Source organism: Phoxinus phoxinus (genome assembly GCF_949152265.1).
Source record: "Phoxinus phoxinus genome assembly, chromosome: 16".
NCBI classification, from domain to species: domain Eukaryota; kingdom Metazoa; phylum Chordata; class Actinopteri; order Cypriniformes; family Leuciscidae; genus Phoxinus; species Phoxinus phoxinus.
Genome location: NC_136891.1, coordinates 20199669 through 20223226, shown reverse-complemented (window position 1 = coordinate 20223226; position 23558 = coordinate 20199669). Strand labels below are relative to the sequence as shown.

The window sequence follows — 23558 nt, the reverse complement described above, 5'->3', positions numbered from 1 at the left end:
TGGGTGTCACTGAGTTCATGATCGCTTAGTTTCAGCAGATGCAGCCTGGCATTACCGTGGTGATTTGGAAATTATACTATGGTAATATCATGGTAACTGACAGTTGTAAATCCTGTAGTCTTTGAATATGTTAATCATTTTTGGTTTAAAATTGGAACACAAATAGCACAGGTCCACTATTTTCAGTAGTAACAATAACTGTAGGAAGTAACTGTGCTATTGTGTCAAACTATGGTTACCTTGGGACTTGGGATTGTTTCAGGTTTTGTTTTGATCCAAAGAAATATCCATCATGAAAAAAAACCTTATGTACTAACTTCAGTTTGCCTAGACTAACAGTAGGCCTTATCCTTATAGAATAAGACATTGTTATTTTGTGTCTGAAATCATAATACGTCTAAAATACTTTAGTTGGTGGATTGTTTAAGAATGCATAAGTTACTTCCTGCACTATTCTATGCTAAATTGTAGTATGAATAGTGCACGTAGTATGTTCACACTGAACATTTCAAAAAGAAAAAGTGCACTTTAAATGCCTGGATGATGATGCACAATCCTGAGTAATCCAACTAAAACGAATTAACCGGAAAAAAATAACAATGTTGCGTCCGAAATAGAATACTTCCCTACTATTTAGTATGCGAAAAACAGTTACTTCTGGCGAGATTCTGGAATTTGAATTAGATGGACACTTTACTATCCCATGAGGCCACGGGAGGGGATTTATGAATGGAGTGATGCATGCAACCAAGGGGGTAATCCATCCGCCGGAAACCGAAGCTTCCCCGGGGGCCGCCATTGGCTATCAAGCCATCACCTGCTGTTAGCATTCCATTGACTCCCATTCATTTTGGCGTCACTTTGACAGCGAATAACTTCACATCTGAGGTGTTTAAAGACTCCATTTGTCCATTATTTATTTCTAAAGAAACACGACAGTGTATAAAAGGCTCCATTACGTTGTATCTTACGTTATGGCCCTGTAGAAGCCGTTTTTTGTAAAAATATGCTAACGATTGCGTCATAACCACACGACTCTCTGTCGCCCAGTAGAGAAATTACCGTATAGACCAGCGGAGAAGCTCGCAAGCAATCGGGGGGATGTGGAGGCATAAAGTCAAGGGAGAAGCCCATAGAGAGTTATAAAGTTGATCCTGCTGCTAGCTCATGGACGGCTAATACTCACGCTCTCCGTCTCTGCGAGATTCGGAAGGGAATGATTCAGATTTCTCTCAGCACAGCTACTAGAAGACTGACAACTGTCAGGCAGGGTTGCTCACGTTATATCTACTTAATCAAGCTCAGTTTGAGCCTGCGCAGTACGCCTGGTGATCAGGAAGTGAGTGCTTCTAATGGGCTTCACTTTTCTCTGTTGAAATCTATGGGGTCACATCTTATATACTATCTATGGATGTAACTGATGCTGGCAGGTCACATGACAGTAACAATATGGCGGATGTAGTACGTTCGAATTTCATTAATACTACTCATATTCATACTATATAGAACATACTTTTTTATGTACCGGTATGTTGTGGCGAAGTAAATTCAAATGTAGTACCTACTCAAACAGTATGCGATTTTGGACGCAGGGAATGCAACAAGGGGAGCAGTCTTCAAATTAAAAGATACAATACAAAACCACGTGACGGTTACAACATAGAGGATGTAGTACGTATATAGAACATACTTTTTATGGTCACAAAGTAAATTCAAATGTAGTACAATAGTATGTCTACTCAGACAGTACGCGATTTCGGAGTCGCTCACTTCATGCACTCTACTGTTGTAACTTTCCTCATGTAGCGGAGGGGGAGAGGCTATCATGTTGTTGAATGACAAAATAAACTTGTGAAATTCATACACTTCACAGTTGAGTACATGGTGCATAGTATAAGTGCATAGTATATAATGCGTCATTTGAGACACATCCCGTAACCTTTTTTTGTATTGTTTTGGTCCCTCAGAGTCATCTATCCTGCAGTTGGAGGATCCAGACTGTGAAGAGGGGAGCAACCCGCCCTGCGAGTCCATCTTTTCACTCAATGCAGAGAAAATTCTTGTGAGTTTTATTTGCTTTATTTTTCACCGTGTTGAAGTGTTTTAGTTCAGCAATTTCAGTCCAAAACAAAAATTCTGTCATTATTTATTTATTTATTTATTTACTTAAAAATCACGATACTCCCATGATTTTGAACAGACAACTAAACAAAATAACATGTAATTTACTAGAGGTTCTGACAAATGGTAATTGCTGGAGTCTATTTAAATTGGTTAATGAATCTGAATGAATTATTTAAAAAAATGGTTTGAATGAATGATTCAATGACTCATAATTAGTTAACTTTAAAAAAAAAAAGTCCTGATGATTTGTCCTCACCCCCATGTCATCCAACATATCCATGTCTTTCTTTCTTCAGTCGAAAAGAAATTAAGGTCTTTGAGGAAAACAAAACAAACAACAGGATTTTTCTCCATTTGGTAACCAAATATTCCAATGTTCAAAGAAGGTTCAAATGCTCGACACAATCCCAGTCGAGAAATAAGGGTCTTATCCAGAGAAACGATCGGTTATTTTCACACACAAAAATCAATTATATACTTTTTAACCACAAATGCACGTTGTGTCCCATGTCTGAGATGCGCCACGCATTGCGGTAGGGAATGGTGAAATTGTTTCATTACTGGATGAATCTGTGCTTCTGTGGACATCAGTGTTTATATCTGAACTATACACTTTCATCCCAGTTCTTCTATGATAATATGAATATTTGTAACACAGAAATTACGATCCTGTGTGGTTGAAAACACCATTTCATACCTAGGAAAATGTGAGGATGAGTAAATGATGAACTATTCTTTCAACATCTGCTCTTTAAAAAACGTAGACACATGAATGAAGAGTGTCGAGCCAAACCAAAAACACTTTCTCTTCAGCTCAAAAAACATCCTCTGAGTCTGTAACTATAGATTATGGATCTCTTTGTATTGTTCTGTAACCACTGGTGGGTTTGGATTGATTGCAAGAGGTTGACAGACTTCCTGATGTGTTTTTCTTTCTTTCTTTCTCTCTTTCTGTCTCCACAGAATCAGGCAAAGTTGTTTGTCGAACAGCGTCGGTTTCCTTTCGCTGTGGAAAACCAAAATACCAATGAAGAACTTGGTGTGTGTCAAATATTGTTTTGATTTTGGACACTGTGTCGTTTGCATGTGTGTTTCTTGTATGTGATGTGAACCTCTATAACGCTCTTTTGTTTTTATTTCAGCTATAGGCTACGTTCTCATTGGAAATGGCCTGTACGATGAAGCGATCAAACACTTCTCCTTACTGCTGCAGGTCAGTTTCCAATCATTGTTTTTCTTGTTGAATATCCTGAAATCATACTCTAGAAGTGAAAGTTGTAAAGGACAATTCATGTTGAAATATTACTGTATCAGTAATGCATACAGTTGAATGCGAGTATACCAACAGAAACATTCTCCCCCGGTTTCACAGACGAGGCTTAAGTCTAGTCCCAGATTAAAATGCATGTTGAGCTGTTTTAACTGAAAGAAACTTGCATTGACATAAATATTGTTTTGTTTTCTAAAGCCTGTCATAAAAGCTGCTTAAATGTCCTTATTGAACTCATGCCTAATCCTGGCTTAATCTAAGCCCTGTCTGTGAAACCAGGCCTCTAATTTAAGGTTGAGTGGAAGGTGAATATTGTGTGCAGTGATAATGGACATATTGTAAGTATTTTTTACAAAAGGACTGTCCTCTGTAACCTCAGGGAGATCCTGAACTGGTCAGTGCCATCTATGGAAGGGGAATAGCATACGGCAAAAAGAGTCTGCAGGCAAGTCAGTTGTTTTAAACTATAGGTCTTTTAATGTTTCTGAAAGAAGTCTCTTATGCTCTTAAGGCTGCATGTATTTGATCAAAAACACAGTAAAATCAGTAATATTATTACTATTACTATAGAATAACTGGTTTGTATTCTAATATACTTTAAAATGTAATTTATTCCTGTGATCAAAGCTGTATTTTCAGCATCATTACTCCAGTCTTCAGTCACATCATCCTTCAGAAACATTTCTTATTATGTTCAATGTTCAAAACAATTGTGCTACTTAACTTTTTTTTTTTGGAAACCATAATGCACTATCATTCAAAAGTTTGAGGTAAGACTTAACAACAACAACAACAAAATTATGAAAGATTTCTATTTGAGATAAATGAACATTGTATTCTTCAAATAATAAAAAACATTGATTATAACCATTATTACTAATTGAGCACCAATAATAATTTACAATAATTAAGCAGCAAATCATCATATTAGAATGATTTCTGAATAATCATGTGACACGTCTGGAGTAATTAAATGTATTCAAATAAAAGTGCTATTTTATTGTAATAATATTTCACTATCTTACTGTTTTTGTTTTTTTTTGTTTTTTTTTAAACTGTGTTTTTGATCAAATAAATGCAGTCTTGGTGAACATAAGAGACTTCTTTCAAAAACATAATAAAAAAAAATGTATCCCAAACCTTTTGCCCAGTTGTGTATGTATGTTGCCTTATCAAAAACTACTAAATATATCCGTGCTCCTATCGATAGCTGTACATATAAATTAAAAGAATAATTCAGCCTACTTTACTCACCCACGGTGTTGTTCTATTGCTGTATGCCCTTCTTTCTTTTTCGTACCACAAAAAAAAATTAAAAATAAAGATCTCCCCTTTTCTTCATTCATATCATGGCAGTGAATAACGACCAGCATCAAGACCTGCGGCACGTTTAAATTCTGAGTGTTCTGGGCGTATACGATAGCGTTTGGTGAAAAACAAACTGAAATGAATGTATTATTTCACGAAAATCCATTACTCGACGTGTGCTGCCATTATATGGACGGGCGGGAATTTTCTTTTTAATTTTTCCTTTTGTGGTTTCGAAAAGGAAAGACGGGCAATAGAACAACGCCAAAGGTGAGTAAATTAACTTTAATTTTAAAGTGACCTCACATTTTAAGGTATCTGTCACTCTCTCTAAAGGACATAAAGAATGCAGACTTGGCTCTGTTTGAGTTGAGCAGGGTGATCGCACTGGAGCCCAACAGACCCGAAGTGTACGAGCAGAGGGCCGAGGTAAGGAGCCAGGGATTGACATTCTTCATAAAAATCAAGAAATCAAATCAACCATGGTTTGAGTGTTAATAATGAAGCATGTGATTTCAGATTCTGTCTCCTCTGGGCCGCATCAGTGAAGCTCTGTCAGACCTGACTAAAGCCATACAGTTGCAGCCTTCAGCCCGGCTTTACAGGCACAGAGGAACACTGCTCTTCATATCAGAGGTACGCATCTGTCATGATGCTCTGTGGTTTGGGCTTTAATGGAGCTAAGGGTTATTGTAACATATAGATCACTTCATATAGCGTCTATCTCATAGCGCTGTATCTATGTGGCGTGGGTACGAAGTCCAGGAACATCACTTGTTTGTCAGCTTCAGCACGTGAAGATATTTTTTATCATGCAAAGTGCACAGTAATTATGATTGATGCATGAATAGTGTGATATGTTTTTTTTTTACTATAGGGGTGTTATTATAATAAGGAATCAAATGTATCTTTTGAGATAAAAGTTAACTGTACTATGAAAACATACCTTTCTCTCCAATTAAAAAATCTTTTTTTTTTTTTTTTTTAAATCATCCTGCTAGACTGACTTAACTTATATGATGTTGTGACATCACAGAAATTAAAGGTGCTCTAAGTAACTTTTTTTACGTTAACCGAACAGCTTCGGAGTCATTGGAATAGTTATATGACTTTTTTCGGGTTGAATGGTGGTCGTCTCGCACCCCCCAAGCGCCTGTGAGCGGAAAAACCACACTTGCAACTTTGGGCCGGCGGGCCGCCGGCCTCCGCGTCAGAAAGTATCGCGTGATATCAAGTCTCGCGATGTAACGAATTGCTGTACGGCACTGCACACGTACATTTATATGATATCATTCTGAGTATCATACATACCTCAGTTAACTCTAGAGAGTTAGACTCAGTTAACCATAGAGAGACTCTAGACTCTAGTAGTTCTCTCTATGGCTCTGCGCCGGCGGCTTCTCTGAAAACAAATGCACGTGACCAGAGGGAGAAGATGGGAGGGGGGAAAGTTGCCAATGGTTTTACGACAGTTTTCTCAAATATCTATTCCGAAACTATAGGGGGAGCTCTAAAACGAAACCTGCGAGAAAACAGCGAAGACATTTCCAAACCTACTGAGTGCTGCTTTAATACGCCACACTACTGACAATAGACAATGGACCTTTTTTGCACGTAACATTTTTCAAGATCCTTTAAAGAATAGAAAGTTCAAAAGAACAGCATTTATTTGAAATACAATTGATTTCTGTAACATTTTAAGAGTCTTTAATGTCACTTTTGATCAGTTTAATGCATCCTTGCTGAATAAAAGTAGTTGTTGCTAAATAAAAATAATTCCTTTAAAAAAGTCTTACTGACCACAAACTTTTTTTAATGGTAGTATAATTTAGTCTTCCTTTCTCTCATTGTTTTTCAGGATTATATGGCAGCCATGGATGATTTCCAGCAGTCTCTAGAGCTGAAGAAGAACCAGCCTATCGCGATGCTCTATAAAGGGCTGACCTTCTTTCACAGGGGCCTCCTTAAAGTAAAGAAACCCTTATATCACAAAAAAAGAAATTGCACTACACAATGCCCTGATTCATAAAACTTAGATGTGAGATCTAAACTGAAGTTTAAAGACTATGCTACTTTAGCATACTGTTATTTACAGTCTATGCTACTACTAAAATGTTGTTTTCTGTATGCAGGAGGCTATAGAGGTGTTTAAAGAAGCTCTCAAACTTAAGCCAGACTTCATAGATGCATACAAAAGCTTGGGCCAGGCTTACAGGTGTGGTTCTACTGACACACGATGATTTTAACAGTCAGACTTAGCAAATGTTCCTCTGGAGCCAATTACTTGTGTGTTTGTTTAGGGAATTGGGTGATCTTGAGAATGCTATGGAGAGCTTCCAGAAAGCTCTGTTACTGGATCAGAACCACATCCAGTCGCTCCAGCTCAGAGGAATGATGCTGTACCACCACGGCAGCCTGCAAGAGGCCATCGGCAACTTTAAGGTAAATCAATCGTGTGTGTCCCAAATGTGTATGTAAGGGATAACCCACGGCTAGCTGTGCATCAAAGTTTGGCCTAAAACAATTACAGTGGTATGAAGCAGGTCGCGATTGCTAATAATAGACAGATATCACACGCGAGTCCCGTGGATAAAAAGGATATTTAATTCTACCGAACTACCCGCAAGTGCTGAATTACTACTCGCACAGGTCAGTTTATTTGACGAATTAAACTTGTGAGGTAACGCAGCGCTGTTTCACTTGGTCTACACACTATCATACTAAACAGCATTTTGCTATATGAAACTAGCTGTAAGCTAGAGCAACATTAGAATAACATACTGATCATATTCTAACATTTCATCATGTTGAGCTATATAACATTGATTTGTTTTATGTACATTTTTTCACCTGTCTAATAAAGAATGTTCAAGAGTGGCGTCTGTCAAGTCCAAGTTAGTCACGGACGTGGAGCTGTCGGTATCTCGAAAACACCACGCCGATATTGAGCCTCATTTTAGTTCTCCTTTTTTGCCACTAAACGTTACGCACTACGCGGTTCGATTCACTGGTGTCACGGTTTGGTACATTTTCGATAAAGCAAAAAGAAAGAAATGCCAGGGAAATTTCCTAAAGTATGATTTTTTTACTTTGAGCAATGATCATGGAGCTATACTTGACGCATATAAAACAAAAACAGCTCCTTATAAAAAAAAATTAATGTAATATTGTAGTAGTTATAAACAAAGATTTATTTTATTTCAGATTAACATTTGAGGGCAGCAATTTTATTCATAATGTCGAAATAAAATCGATGTAACGTTACTTGAAAGTATGTTAGGCCTACAATGTATCTTCCTGGTTTCCACATCAGCGCTGTTTGATCCGTTAATAACGGAGAAATGTGAATGCTTCTCACTAGATCTCGCAGCGATGTTATTATTTCAGTGGTGAATTCAAATGCTTTCTTTACTGGATCTCTTAGCGCTGTGTAGTAACAGTGTCGCTTGATCAAGATCGGCCCGCGCTGCATTGGTCCAAACTGGTAAATGGTCCGTGAAGCACAAAATAACGAGTAGCGCAGTTTCGTTCTGCTTTCATTACGTTTGCCATTTGATGTTGGGCAATGTTGTGGTCGTGCCAGCATCTCTTACATTATGAGCGTGCTTGCCATGCGCCTACATTTGGAAAAATGGTCCAATGAACCGTTCGGTTTGTAATGTGTTCCGAACCGAAAGCCTCGTACCGAACGGTTCAATACGAATATGTGTATCGTTACACCCCTGCCTCATTTAGTATACGCGGTTCTATGAATATGCAAATGAGTCCCATCTCCACTCACTCACACCAGCTCAGAGATCCACTCGTTGACGATCACGGGTTGACCTGATTGGTTACAAGGTAGTTTGTGACGTCAGGGGGACTTTAAGAACTGCCCGACGCGATGGATTTAAATAGTTTAATGCACAGCTAGCCGTGGATTATACCGGTTATACCATGGTCATTTGCCAGCATTGACAAATTAAAGCTGTTAATGATGTTTGCAGCACAATATTTGACCGAATTTTGACGGAAGGGTTAAATTGATGGTTAGCGTCTCTCTCTCTCTCTACTGACATTGAAGCTGTGAGTTTAATTACTTCAAAAACAGCGTTGTTACCCCGTTGTTGCTGAGAAATATAACGCAGAGATTTTATTAATAGCAGCATTGATAAGTTGCATGAATCTTCTTTGTGCGAAGCGTGATCTATCTCTGTGTGCACGCTTCAATGAAAGCAGCGCATTAATACCGAACGGTGATTAAACTGACTGGAACTATCTGTGCATTAAACCGTTTTATTGCACACCTTCCAGCCAGTCAGAGTCGAGTATTCAGACAGACCATGGTGTAATTGCCTTTACGTTCGCAATATTAGTCCTAAAAAACATGAACTATAAATTGATTTGAAGTAGACTACTTAATTTGGTAGAATTTGTATGCCTCTGAAACACACTTTTCTTCACTGCTGATGTAACCATGATGGATGAAAGTCCTGCTGTACATTATTTCCCAGTAAATATTTACTTTTAGTTGGAAATGTTGCATTACAGTAGAATTAATATACAGAAGAATATAATTTCATATAATCTTACAAGCTTCACATTTCAAATCAAAACTCAAAGCTTCACATTTATTAGTTGTTACAAACTAAGGAACGAGTCAAAATTATCTTCTGTGGTAAAAGACACCACGTCATAGATGCTGTCTGTACAGTTTAAAGGGATAGTTCTGCCAAAAGTGAAAATTATCCCATCCTTTACTCACTCTCATGTCATTTACTCACCCATCATTCATCTTTTAAACACAAATGAAGATTTTTTTATTTATATCTGAGAGATAGTTGTCCCTCCATTGAAAGTTCATTCCACTAAAACTTGCGCATTTCAAAAAGTTATTAAAGAGATCTTAAAGGTAATCCATATGAATCAAGGGGTTGTAATCCAAGTGACATGACCATTTTATTAGCAGATTTAATTTAGACTTTTATTCACACACAAACATTGATCAACACGCATATACAGAGCTCATCAAATGTGTTAAATTGAAGCTCAAACGTTGTTGTTTTTTTACTCTTAAGAACCCATTTGTTTTGTTTTCGCAGAAAGTAAAAAAAAAAATCTTCATTTTTTGTTCTGAAGATGAACTTTGGAATGACTTGAGAGTTAGTAAATTATGACAGAATTTTTGGGTGAGCTGTCAGTTCTTTTACAGACTCTCGTTGTTTATTTAAATGGACGTTCAGTTGCGTCACTTGCGTCTATTTATTGATGATCAGCTAGACTATCTTTAGTCAGGGTGACCTGTGTAGAGTTGTGCAATTCCAAAGTCCCTCATTGCAACATCAATAACATTGATTTTAAAAATGAAAGTTCATTGTTATTATGTCACTCATACGTGGTTGTTTATTTCTACACAGTATTTCTCATTCTTGTATTTCTTGTATTGTTTTATTCATTTCTTGTTTTGAATCGCAAAACAAACATGTTTTTCAATTATTCTGGTGAGATGTTGACCGTTCACGGGTGGATGTGTGTCGTCACGAGTCTTGTGGTTGTTTGTTAGTGTCTTTATCATGTTGTCTTTCAGAGATGTCTGCAACTGGAGCCCTATAATGAGGTGTGTCAGTACATGAAGGGTCTCAGTCATGTGGCCATGGGTCAGTTCTACGAGGGCATTAAAGCTCAGACTAAAGTCATGCTCAACGATCCTCTCTTGGGACAGAAAGCCAGTTCTGAGTATCTCAAAGTCAAATATCTCAGAGGTGAGAAATTAGAGCTCTTTAATAACTTTTCATTATATCATTAACAAACGCTACATAAGTGCTTAACAGATCAGTAGGTCTCAGGAGCTTCAGGATCTGTGTTAGCCAGCAAGATAATGTTACCTTGGTGACATCATTTTTTCATCTCAGAAAAGTTAATGTTTATCATCGTCGTACGTAAATTAACTGCCCTGGAACGATCTGGAAAATCTTTATTGTTGAGTCCTGTAGTAGGGGTGTAAATATTTAAAGGGATAGTTCATCCAAAAATGAAAAACTTATCACTCTCATGTCGTTCCAAACCCGTAAGACTTTCGTTCATCTTCAGAACACAAATGAAGATATTTTTAACCCTTTGATGCATTCGATTACCGGTGTGTTTAGAGTGTTCAGTGCATCACGTGATCAAGTGCTGAATGTGCTTTCACACTTTTTCAGAGACGGACTCGCTCAGCGCTTGTCACATTTCACAACTATTTAGTGTTTTCAACCACATTTTAGGTTTCAGACATTTAAAGCTGCAGTCCGTAATTTTTTGTGTAAGTCCTTGTTTGTGTTGTGCAAAATGTATACAAGGGACTGAATCATGAATAAATGTTTGTCTTATCCTGAATCACTACTCATAGACATAAACAGAGAGAAGTAGCTTGCAGGACGCATGCAGTTCTGTTTATTAACAGCGGCAAAAGTTACGGATTGCAGCTTTAAATACACATAAGTACTAGCAAAAAATACATTTAAAGTTTGTTAAATACACACTGATGTCTATGGAAACGGCAATAATAATATTTTCAATTATAATTTGACAACATGTTTTATTAATATCAGATACATATTGTTTAAGTAACTATATAGTTTACTCAATTTCTCCCAAAATACAGGAAAGTAAATGACTGGAGAACTGGGAGAAGAATAATGTTCTTGCTGAAGCTCAAGCGTGATGCGTAACACGAGAATGATCCTCATTGGCTCTCACTCGTCAAGTGACTGATGTCGGTGTCAATAAATGTTTATATGTGAATAAAAGCCTAAATTCAATTTCAATCTGTTCATCAATAGCCGCGTTTCCACCGCAGGAACTTTCCTCAGGAACTAGGAACTTTGGGGTGGTACTCTGTGTGTTTACACCGCAGGAACCAGGGTCTAAATGAAGTTCCGGGTAAATATTTCCCCCTCCGAAAGTCCCTTTCGGGGGTGGGAGACTTGTGCGCTGAACATGCTGATTGGTTGTGTTCACGCCGCATTTTGATTGGATGAGTCCACGCAGCATTCTATTTTAACCGGGATTTTTAAAAATCTATTGCGGTTCGTGGCTTAATGCAGTAAGAGTTGTCTGTCTGCAAATGGAATTTGGAATATGGAAATTAATAAAAAAAAAAAAAAACACAGCTGGACCAACGACGAGGTTCAGGCTTTATTAAGCGTATTTGTGTAACAGGAAATTTTCTGTGCGTTCGTCCCAGCCATCTCACGGTCGATGTCCGCATCGTCTAATTTTATAGCATTACGAGCTTTCTGAACACGCTTTAGTATCAGTGCTCGTCTCTTTTCTGCCGTTTTGTTAATTACCTCGTTAGTAAACCAATACATCACAAACAACTGCAGCACAGTTTAAATCTCCTCCATACTTATTATAAATGTGGCGCTCAAAACTGATTACTGGAGCAGACTGGGAGGAGCAGTCGCGCGCAGTTTATAATCTTCCTGGTACTTTAGACCGCGGTGTAAACGCAGAAAGCAACCGGTCTGGGGCAAAAAAAGTTCCTGGGAAAAAAGTTCCTGGGACAAATTATTCTGGGTAATTTCGGTGGAAACGAGGCTATATAAAGCGGTCGTGTCTCTTCAGAACTAATCCACTCAATTAATTCATATGGATTAGTTTAACGATTCCTTTATGATCTTTTCAAAGCGTTAAAGGCAAAGGTTGCGTAGCTGTCAATGGAGGGACAGAAATCTTTCATCTATTCATTTGTGTTCTAAAGATGAACGAAAGTCTTACGGGTTTGGACATGAGGTAATTGATGACAGAGTTTAAATTTGGTCAAAATTTTGTCTAGATTCAATATAATTTTGTTTAGATTCAATATAATTTTGTCTAGATTCAATATAATTTTGGTGCATAGGCTTAAATATTTTGTTTTATGGATCTTTTTTACAACTGAAATGATATGCACACATTACCTTTCAGGTTTTTTTATGTTTTTAAAATGTATTTGTTTTTTTAATTTATCTGATCAACAATAGTGTATATATATATATATATATATATATATATATATATATATATATTATTATATATTGTGTGTATATATCATTTAAATAAACCATTTGGAGTTGAAATATGCCTCTGTCTCTCTATCATGTGATAGAATACTCGCGTTATTTACACTCTCACCTGGATGTACCTGTTGCGGAGTATAATGTTGATCAAGATTTGCCTGGAAACTTTAAGAACCACTGGGCCAAAAATCTTCCCTTCCTCATCGAGGACTATGAAGAACAGCCTGGACTTCAGCCTCATATAAAGTGAGTTTAGAAACAAAATCCGTCTTTTGGGAATCAGGCACATTTGAATCTAATTTATATGCATGATTAACTGGATATCAGAATATTTTTGCACATTGTAACTTCTCTTATTTCCTTGTTATCTCTCTTTGTCTTGTAGAGATGTTCTACCTCAGGACTTCGACAGTTACTCTGCTGAAGTTCAGAAGCTCATCTGCACAGCCGATCACCTCGGCGCACTGATGCAGTACGACACATTAGGGTTCCTGCCAAACCTCAGAATACACAGAGGTCAGGGCTCATAAAACATCACTAAATAATTAACTTTCAAGAAAAGTTTAAATGACTAAATAATACGAAATTATATCAGATACCATGTGGTGCAACCATCAAATAAAAATTAATCACTTTTTTTTGCACCTTGAATGCAAAATCATTTTTTTATTTTCAGGATTTATTTTATTATTTTATTTTAGTTAGTTAGTTAGTTAGTTAGTTTATTTGTTTATTTATTTTTTACAAATCTAGAATTTTTATTTTGAGTTCTTTAAAAATCACAAAATAATACAATTACCAGTATACAAATTCTTAAAGAAAAGTTTTAATTACTAAAAAATAAGAAATTATATTTTGTTATGCATGTTAGCGAACACAATCATTCTTTTACTTTTACATAATTACTTTTAAATATGAAAAAAAATATATATAATACATATCATTTTCAGGGTTCATATTTTTTTCAAATATCATGAAATATTAATTTATAAATCTCCTTCAAATTTCACTCCAACCACATGCCATTTTTTTTTTAAATAAGCTGAACTAACCTGGGCTTGTCATAAAACGGTAATTTAAAAACAATTATTGACTTTGACACGGTCATTTCCTGTTTTGTGTGTTTTTTTCTGTGTACTGGTTGGATTACAAATTTTTGGTGATCACACTTAAGGCCTCATTATACTTCTGCGTCGAACTCACGCCGTAGCTACGTCGTAGGCTGTGTGTAGCATGCGTACCCTGCGGCGTACCCTGACGTGTACCTCTCCAAAAATTTAACAACGCGTCAATTCTACGCGGACGCAAGCGCTATGATTGGTCTGCTAGAACCCCTCCCTCGGGTTTCACACGCTCCCTCTGCATGTGTAATTGCGCGTCAACGCGGACAACGACGCAGAAGTATAAACTAGAACCAACGCGTTGCCTACAGCGTAGAGGCTCCGGCGTAGGTCCGACGCAGAAATATAAATCAGCCTTTACATGACAGATTTTGGCAGATAAATATTTTTAAATGATGAAAAAATAAGCAGTGAAGCATTTTTATTTATTTTTCTTCGAAATGATAATAAAATATTATGCCAGACTACTTAACATTTTTTAATTCGTCATTAATTTAATTTCTCTATTATAATATCAAGACCTTTTTTTTACTTTATGCCTCCAAAAAATATCACGTTGAGTTCAGAAATGAAAAACATGCCTGTCATAGAAGAGATGGTTTCAAGTCATTGTTATTTTGAATGTGTGTTGTGTAGCGATGGGCTTGGCCACCATAGAGGTGATGCAGGCCATGCAGCGCACCTGGAGTAACTCGAAGGTTCGAGTCAACGGAAAGACCAGACAGCTGCAGTGGAGAGACATGTTTGACATCGCAGTGAAATGGAGAAGGTCAGATTCCAGCCGACGTGCCTGAGCTCTGGTGAGGGTGTTACCAAGAGTTAGGCTTGACGATTGATCTTTGCTGGTGTGTGTGTGTGTGTGTGTGTGTGTGTGTATGTGTGTGTGTGTGTGTGTGAGCAGGATTGCTGATCCAGACCAGCCTGTGCTGTGGTTGGATCAGATGCCAGCCAGGAGTCTTAGCAGAGGATTTAACAACCACATTAACCTCATCAGGTGTTGTATCTGCCCTCAAAGTGTCACTTCCTGTGTAAAGCTGCCAGCCCTAATTGCTTAACAACTTTGTTTGGCTTTTAAGGGCCGTTCACACCAAGGCCGATCGAGTTTTAATTATCGTTGTAATTCTTCATGCCACGAGTATAACGATAACAAAGGAATAATATCATTGGAATCACTTTCAGAACGATAAAAACATTTGCAGCCAATCAGAATTCACCCAATATTAAAACGCACAAGCATTTGTATTATGTTCAAATTCTGGGGCAAGATCATTTTGTCATAATTCTGGCTTTCTGTCATAATTTCGTCATATCAAGTTAAGTCATAATTTTGAATTTTAAGTCATATTTAGTATGTCATAATTCTGACTTACCAGAGAATGATTTTCTTATGTGCCGGAAATGGGCTCCCATAGACCTAAAACGATTGCTCTGATTGTTTTATAGCGTTTTAATTCTTTTTTTTCTGTTGTTTCACAGAGGGCAGATAATAAATATCAGATATCTGGAGTATTTTAGTAGTATTCTCATCTTCGTAAAGGACAGAATACTGGTTTATCACGGGTGAGTTATGTTTGGGTTTTTGTTTTTTGACAGTAGTTTTTCAAATATATTCATTCATTTATTCACACAACTTGCATATTCATTCATAAATTCAAACATCTAATTTATTTACTTACACTACCGTTTATTATTATTATAATTTCTATTATAATTTTTTTAATAAAAACAAAAGATTTATTTCAAATATATGATCATCAAAAAAATCTTATGTATCCTGATTTCCACAAAATTAAGCAGTTAATGTGTTTTCAACATTGATACTAATTAGAAATGGTTCTTGAGCAGTAAATCATCATATCAGAATGATTTCTGAAGGATCATGTGACACTAAAGACTGAAGTAATGATGCTGAAAATTCTGCTTTGATCACAGGAATTAATTACATTTCAGTTGTTTTAAATAGTAATGAATGTAATTATTTTTGATTTAAAGAAATACTGCCCTGATGAGCATAATGCATTTCTTACCATTTTTTTTTTAAGTACTGTTTCCAAACATTGCTATCGTAAATCACTCAATAATTTACATGCTCTGACATTTCGTCACACACTTCACTTATTCAGTTATACGCTTAGTTTATTTTTTCTTTTATTAACGTCCTTCATTTATTTGCACTCCTTGTTCGTTTAAACGTATTCTTTCATTCATTAACTCGCACACCAGCCAAACGGGTAAATAATCGATTCACCTTGTGAAATGATTCATTAATTTTTTTATTCTTTTCCCCTTTACTCATGCACCATATTAATGTTGATAAACGTGTCCTCTCTCCATCAGGGCGTTTAACCCGCGGGGGCTTCAGGAAGTAAAGCAGGCTCTGGAAAATGTAAATAAAGTTGAGGATCTGCTGCCCATCATGAAGGTAGTAACATGAGTGTTAAATATGCTGCTTATCTGTACCTAATTATCACCTAATAAATGGATCATTTTTGTGTTAAATGAATACAATCTTTCTGGTTAGACAAGGTCTCAAGACAAGCATCTTTCTCACCCTAATAGATTACCAGTAATTAATGTCTGAGATATGTTTATTTTTTCAAGGGTATATAAAATAAAAAAAGGTGTATATATACCTTTTTCTTATATTGCCATTATAAAGTAACATTTAAACACTTTTAGTTGATTTTTACTTTCATCATATTTTTCACATGATAATATAAAATGTTCATAATAAGATTCTAATCGTGAAACAACTTCACGTGTAACAGCCTTATTTAACACATGACAATTATGAGTGTGTTTGCTCTAGGATTAGGCCAAATGTGTGAGTAATGATATGAACAGTTGATAAATACATGGCCTGTTCATAATTGCGACTGGCATTTCACACTTTGAGTTTGTGTTTTAGAATGTCCACATTTATTTATAGATCTATGCAAGGTTTGATGAACCGCATGAAGATAGTTCCTCTGATATGTTTCTGTGTGTGTTTGTATATCTGAAGCAGTTCAACAGTAAAACCAGAGACGGATTCACAGTCAATTCGAAAGTGCCCAGTATGAAGGATCCTGGGAAAGAGTACGACGGCTTCACCATCACCATCACCGGAGATCGGTGAGAATTTACTCTTCAACTATTCTAAAATATTATGCCTTCAAAGGTCATGTTCTTTAGTGTGTTTTCAGTTTGTGTGTGTGAAGGGGCTTCTGCAGGAGATGATTAATGTGATTGATGTAATGTAATGCTTCAGGGAACGGATTGTGGGAATGTTTTTTTTTTTTTCACAATGTTTTTCACTAAATGAACACAAGAAAGTGTGATATTTAATAATATCATAAGTAGTCAATAATATAATGTTTACTTACATTTATTTAAATATATGAAAAATGCCACATGGAGATTGTAGACTGTCATCACTCAAAAAAGATAACTCTGTTTTCGATTAATTGAACTGGGCAGTTTGAGGTAATTCATGAATAAATTGACCAGCTGCTTTATAATTGAACAATAATGAATTGAAATGTATTGTTGGGGGTAGTGAATTTGTTACACAGATTTGTTACACAATTTGGTATTGATGGCCAAAACTTTTTTTTTTTCAGTAATAAACTATGCATACACTGTATATACACGCGCACACACGCGCACACACACGCACACACACACACACACACACACACACACACACACACACACAAACGTAGGGTTTCATGACCCTTTAAAAGGGATCAGTTTCTAGGAGAGGTGAGCTAAAAGTTCCATTGTTCAGTGTAGTGATGTATGTGCTGAATTATGTTATAAAGATGCTAGCAACATGCTAAATCATATTAGCAATGTGGTAAAACATCCTAACATGTTAAAACGGATTAGAAATGTTAAATCATGCTAACAATGTGCTAACACATGCTAGCAACATGTAAAACATACTAACAACATGTTAAAACTGGTTAGAAATGTTAAATCATGCTAGCAATGTGTTAAACCCTGTTAGCAATATGTAAAACATGTTAACAACATGTTAAATCATGCTAGCAATGTGTTAAACCCTGCTAGCAATATGTAAAACATGCTAACAACATGTTAAAACAGGTTATAAATGTTAAATCATGCTAGCAATGTGTTACAATGTGCTAGAAAAAGGCTAGCAAACGCTTTTTAAAATAATTTAAAACTTTTAGACAAGGGTTTATCAAGCCAACATGTTTATGCATAACACAAGTTTATCTTCAAACCTTGCTGAAGAAATGGCTAAAACTAGCCAGAGCTGGTTGGCTGGTCTTAGCTGGATTAAGATGGATCGAGATGATTTAAGATGGTCTCTCAGACATCTAAAGAAGTGTACAAAACCCCTCTAAATCCAGCCAGCTAAACAGCTTAGATTTTTTTTTTTTTTTTTTTTTTTCAGATGGGAACTTTAGTTTATGTAGATTAAAAAATAACAACTATATAGATGGTCAACTTTATTAATAAAATTGTTTTATCATTCTAGTTCTCACATGGTTCATAACGCAACTATTTGTAAAGGCTGTTTAGCAAGAAATGTTTTTACATGCTTGTTTCAGGCCTTATTTTGTGTCTATGCTTATGATTTTGTTTGTGTGTGTTAGAGTGGGAAACATGCTATTTTCAGTTGAGACTCAGACCACAGATGAGAGGACGCAGCAGTATCAGTCAGAAATTGAAGCGCTTTATAAAGATCTCACAGCCAAAGGAAAAACCCTGATGCTCTCCACTGAACTGGGGGTAAGAACATCTGTGTCTGTCAGTCTCTGTTCTTCTCACCGCTGAACATCGATTTCACAAGCTCCTCTGTCTCCTGCTAAACCTGTCGTGTGTTCATTAGTCACGACTCTTAAAGAAAATTAATTCAGTGTCACGTAAGCGCAGTCTCAATCGGACCTGTCTGACCTGCTAGTACTACACCGAGAATCATGGGAGTCCTGTGACCTGTGTGCCTTGACACACACACACACACACACACACACACACACACACACACACACACACACACACACACACACACACACACACACACACACACACACACACACACACACACACACACACACACACACACACACACACACACTCACACTCACAGTGTCTCTCTGTGATGTGCACATTAATTAAATTCATAAGAAACATTAGAGCGTATACATGCAATCTATGCTGCAATTTATATTATCTTGATTCATTATTAAACAGGCTGCCAAAAGTTTTAAAAAAAAATTACATACAAAAGTACATTAAAATGCAAATTAAACTATAACTGAGCAACTGAATTAAGCAATTCAGCAAAGTCATGCATTCTTTCAATCTTACTATAAGACGATACTTTCTCTCTCTCTCTTACTTTTCAATTCACATTTATTTGTATAGCGATTTTCACAATAAATATAATTTCAAAGCAGCTTTACAGAACAATGCATATTTCTACATTACAATTTAGAGTAATGTGTTATTAGAGGTGACTGTGTATTATCCATTTGTAATCGATACTGAACTTGATAGGTAACCAGTGTAGAGATGATAAAATTGGTGTTATGTGATCATATTTTCTTGACCTGGTAAGAACTTGAGCAGCTGCATTTTGGACTACGGTAACTGTATCTTGTTTATTGATGCTTTACAGTAATCGAGTCTACAGTTTATTAATGCATGAACTAGCTGTTCTGCATCAGGAACAGAGAGCATGTTCTGGAGCTTAGCGATGTTGGTGGAAGAAGGCTGTTTTTGCAACATGAATTATGATCTAAAGACAAGTCTAATATAACACCCAGCTCTTTAACTGTAGAGGGTGAAGTTGCAGTACATCCTTCTAGATGCAAATTGTTTTCTAAGAGATTCTGTGTACAGGTTTTTGGTCCAATATTTAATACCTCAGTCTTATCTAAATGTAATAGAAGAAAATTACTGGTCATCCAATGTTTTATCTTTAACACAGTCACCTTGGATCATTTTGAGATTTCATCTGGTTATAATGAAATGTATAACGGAGTATCATCAGCATAATACTGGAAACTCATTCCATGTCGTCTCATGTTACTACAGAGTGAGAGCATTTATATTGAAAATAGCAGAGGGCCTAACACAGATCCTTGCGGCACTCCATAATTTACTGTTAACTGATAATTCCCTGTTTAATATAAACAAAATGGTAAAGGTAAGATGGGTACGATCTAAACCACCTTAATGCCTGTCCCTGAATACCAGTTTAATTTTGTAGTCGATTGAAGAGTATGTTATGATCTATAGTGTCGAATGCAGCACTAAGATAAAGTAATACTAATATTGAGATGCAGCCTTGGTCAGAAGCTAGGAGTCGTTTTAACGAGCGCAGTTTCTGTGCTATAATGGGGCCTGAATCCAGATTGCTATTTTTCACAGATTATATATTTTGCCGGAAGGAGCACAATTGAGCGGGTATGACTTTTTCTAGTATTTTAGACATAAATGGACGATTTAAAATGGGTCTGTAATTTGTTAATTCATTTGGATTTAGTTGTGGTTTCTTGGGTATTGGATCTAATAAACATGTTGTTGGTTTCAATGCAAAAATAAGTGTATTTATTTGTTCCTGTCCGATAGTTGTGAAGCACTGCAATTGTTCATGAGGGGCGATTAATTGAGGCTGAATAATAAGACGCATTATACATTTACAATTGTATTTCTGATGCTTTTGATTTTCTCAGTAAGGAAATTAGCCGTTACTACTAAACTGTTGGAATATTCAGTTCAGGTGACGTCTGTTTATTTGTTAATCTAGCCACTGTACTAAATAAAAACCTTGGATTGTTTTGATATTTTCTATGAGTTTGTAGAGATGCTCGGCCCTGGCAGCTTTTAGAGCCTTTTTGATATGAGCTGGACATACATTCTTTCTGCTGAATAGAGTTTGTTTCCATTTGCACTCTAGGTTATGAGTTTTTAGAAATTGTACAACAACAAAGGCTGTGATTTTGAGATTTGATTTACTAGTCAGATGGTGTGTAGCGTTTATTTCTTGTTCACAAGAGAACACAGTCAAGAGTTTAAATAAATATGCAACCGTAATGTTCACTGTTATTATAGTAGTATTTATTGCCTTTCTTTCTCTCTCTAGGACGCAGATGCTGTGTGTAATTTAATTCTTTCTCTGGTGTATTACTTCTGTAACCTCATGCCACTGTCCAGAGGCTCCAGGTAAGAAAACTCTTTAATTTCCCTGTTTAGAGAATATTTATGCATGAGAATTAGGCATTTCAATTTTAGTCTATGAATGGAATTAAAAAACTGTAGAAATCAGTTGGCAGTTTATTAATTTAAAATGAACATCAACATATTTAATTAATGTTTTGGTCAAAATAATGACAATATCTGATCGTGCCGTGACGAGCCATGAAAGTTTAAAGCATTTAGGGTTTTGTCAAAACAGAATCAAAGTTTATTATTTAAAATTAGTTTAAAAGTTGTTCCTTGGAGCTTGAAGATAAATATGGGTGAATAGCACGTCATGCAAATTATATCAAATCATAAAAATTGGGATTTAGGTTGAATGAATTCATGATACATAATCTATACAAGTTTTAAATGGCATTTTAAAAAAAAGATAATTACTTTTATTAATTTTGCTTGGTTGTTCGTTGAATCCATGTCATCGGCTGTTGATATTGACCGTTATACTTTTTTTACTGGATTAAAAAAAGGAATAAGAAAAGCAATTGCCAAATACAAAAATGTATTTAGATATATTTTGAAAAGTGCTTACTGTAACTGTAGATTTGTCGGTGTTTTACTTTGTAGATAGATTTGTATTAAATTGATAAATTGATTGATCATTAATTGCGTATGTTTTTACTCCTGCTAAGCATTGGACAAGTTTCTCCATCAAACGCAAAACACAGATTAAGCCACATTAAACTTTGTGATGTAAAAGGGGCTATATGTAAGAAGTTTCATGTATTGATCTCTTTTGTCATTGCCAATGTGGGAACAGCTTGTAACTACTAAGACCTTCCCCGACTTCCTAGGTTGTCTATGAAAACATGTAGACTGACTTTTATGTGCAGGACTCGGGTCATTTTTGCCAGGAAAATCAAAAGGATGCGACGTTTAGCTTCTCTTATGTTCAATGACACATGAAAACGAATGCTTATACAAAATGTGAATTATTCATAAAATGATCCTGAATAAAGATCATTTAAGATGCTTCTAGAAAATGGACATATTGTACATTTCCATTTCATTCTGACTTGAACAAGATTTCAGTGACGGCAGAATATATTTAGAATTATATTTAATTTGAGTTTGTTATACCTTCTTGTTTAAAATCGCCGTTGTTCCTCCAGTGTTGTGGCGTATTCTGTCGTCATGGGATCTCTGATGGCCAGTGGGAAAGAGGTACTGGGCCGAATCCCGTCTGGAAAGGTAAAGGCATACAGTAATGTTACTGCACTTCCAGTTATTATATAAGCATCTGTTGTAATGCATTGACTTTTTCTGGTTTATCACCCAGCTCTTTGACTTCGAGGCCATGACTACAGCCAATCCTGATCGCTTCAGTAAGACTGTCAAGAGTTGGATGAATTTAAAGAGGTAAGACAGGAAGCTACAACTTCTATTACTAATGCTCATATTCATACTGGTAAGTGGTAACACATTTGTCTTTCTTTCTCTGTTACTAGTTTGCCAAGTTGGTACCAGAACCTTCCATCGGTTTCAGAGACGTTTCAGTTAACGAGGACCATGATTGAAGTTTTAAACACAGACTCGTCTTCGCACTGTCCCAAGAAATCCTAAACTTGAAATACCATCCAGTTATTCAAAACACAAACAAGGGGCGTCTCTACTCAGGGCATCTTTGCTCACAGTTCTCACTTTTACGTGATTTTACATATCAAATTTAAGTGGAAATTCTCTTTGGTTTTAGTTTTTATATTTCCACAAACATGGAGAAGAGAGTTGACTCTTTGTTCAAATTTTAAATGAAATATACATTTGTGTTGTGGTTTATTATGTCATTAAAGTTCAGCGATTGCAAGAATAAGCTGAGTTGGGGAAAAACAGCAGGAAATGTAGCAGAATATAGTTTAAACATCTTTATTAAATTATTATATATCAGTTGTTTTTAATAGATTTTTCATTTGAGACCCATCGAATAGGTGACTTGTTGCAGAGATGTCCTTTGGAGAGTTTATCAAGCAATATTATTCAGCTGAGTTCCTTTCTGAATACTTGAAAACAGTGGGGAAAGATGTTTGCAAATGTTTTTGTTATTTTAAAGAGATTTTGCCATGTTTACTGTCCACACTGGCTTCTTTATAAAATGTTTTTGTTGACTCAATGGCTCAACTGAACAATGTGCGATGAGATTCTGGAGATGTTCTTGTGATCCTAAACACTGGAAACAGTTGCACCTCAATCTGCAGTTGACTAAAGGGGGGGGAAAAAGTCTTATTTTCTTAATCTTATAAATCCGTAATTTTATTTTAGCATCTTCTTAGCACATCTCATTTTAAGTTGCTTTTCGGTTTTCTCATTCATGCCATGGTTGGTGCTTTATGGAAAATACTTATTTCCTTTGTTTTCCTGTGAAAATGTAAGAACAACAGTGGCTTTTTCCATGAGGGGAAACGCACACAAAAAAAAACTTGAAAATGGAAAATCTATGACTTCATTTGATGGAACGGCCACAGTCAATAAAAATCATTTGAATGAAACCAGTGTTGTTGTGTT

The 23558-nt window shown here is 36.1% G+C and overlaps 2 protein-coding genes across 2 annotated transcripts in view; both read left to right on the top strand.

The window, feature by feature from the left end:
- selenol (selenoprotein L) overlaps positions 1-23558 on the top strand; it is a 193465-nt gene that overhangs the window by 152003 nt on the left and 17904 nt on the right. The window lies entirely within an intron of this gene.
- ttc13 (tetratricopeptide repeat domain 13) overlaps positions 1-23558 on the top strand; it is a gene marked incomplete at its 5' end in the record, with an annotated part of 24028 nt that extends 470 nt beyond the window's left edge. The window contains 22 exons of the mRNA XM_079639087.1: positions 1968-2062; positions 3088-3163; positions 3267-3337; positions 3774-3839; positions 5039-5131; positions 5222-5338; positions 6561-6671; positions 6835-6917; positions 7003-7144; positions 10269-10443; positions 12813-12969; positions 13109-13239; positions 14481-14613; positions 14746-14838; positions 15321-15404; positions 16182-16266; positions 16849-16958; positions 18452-18587; positions 20947-21026; positions 22172-22250; positions 22339-22418; positions 22508-23558. Coding sequence (XP_079495213.1) covers positions 1968-2062; positions 3088-3163; positions 3267-3337; positions 3774-3839; positions 5039-5131; positions 5222-5338; positions 6561-6671; positions 6835-6917; positions 7003-7144; positions 10269-10443; positions 12813-12969; positions 13109-13239; positions 14481-14613; positions 14746-14838; positions 15321-15404; positions 16182-16266; positions 16849-16958; positions 18452-18587; positions 20947-21026; positions 22172-22250; positions 22339-22418; positions 22508-22622 — 2312 coding nt within the window. The 3' untranslated portion in view covers positions 22623-23558. The remainder of the gene's footprint in view (positions 1-1967; positions 2063-3087; positions 3164-3266; positions 3338-3773; positions 3840-5038; positions 5132-5221; positions 5339-6560; positions 6672-6834; positions 6918-7002; positions 7145-10268; positions 10444-12812; positions 12970-13108; positions 13240-14480; positions 14614-14745; positions 14839-15320; positions 15405-16181; positions 16267-16848; positions 16959-18451; positions 18588-20946; positions 21027-22171; positions 22251-22338; positions 22419-22507) is intronic.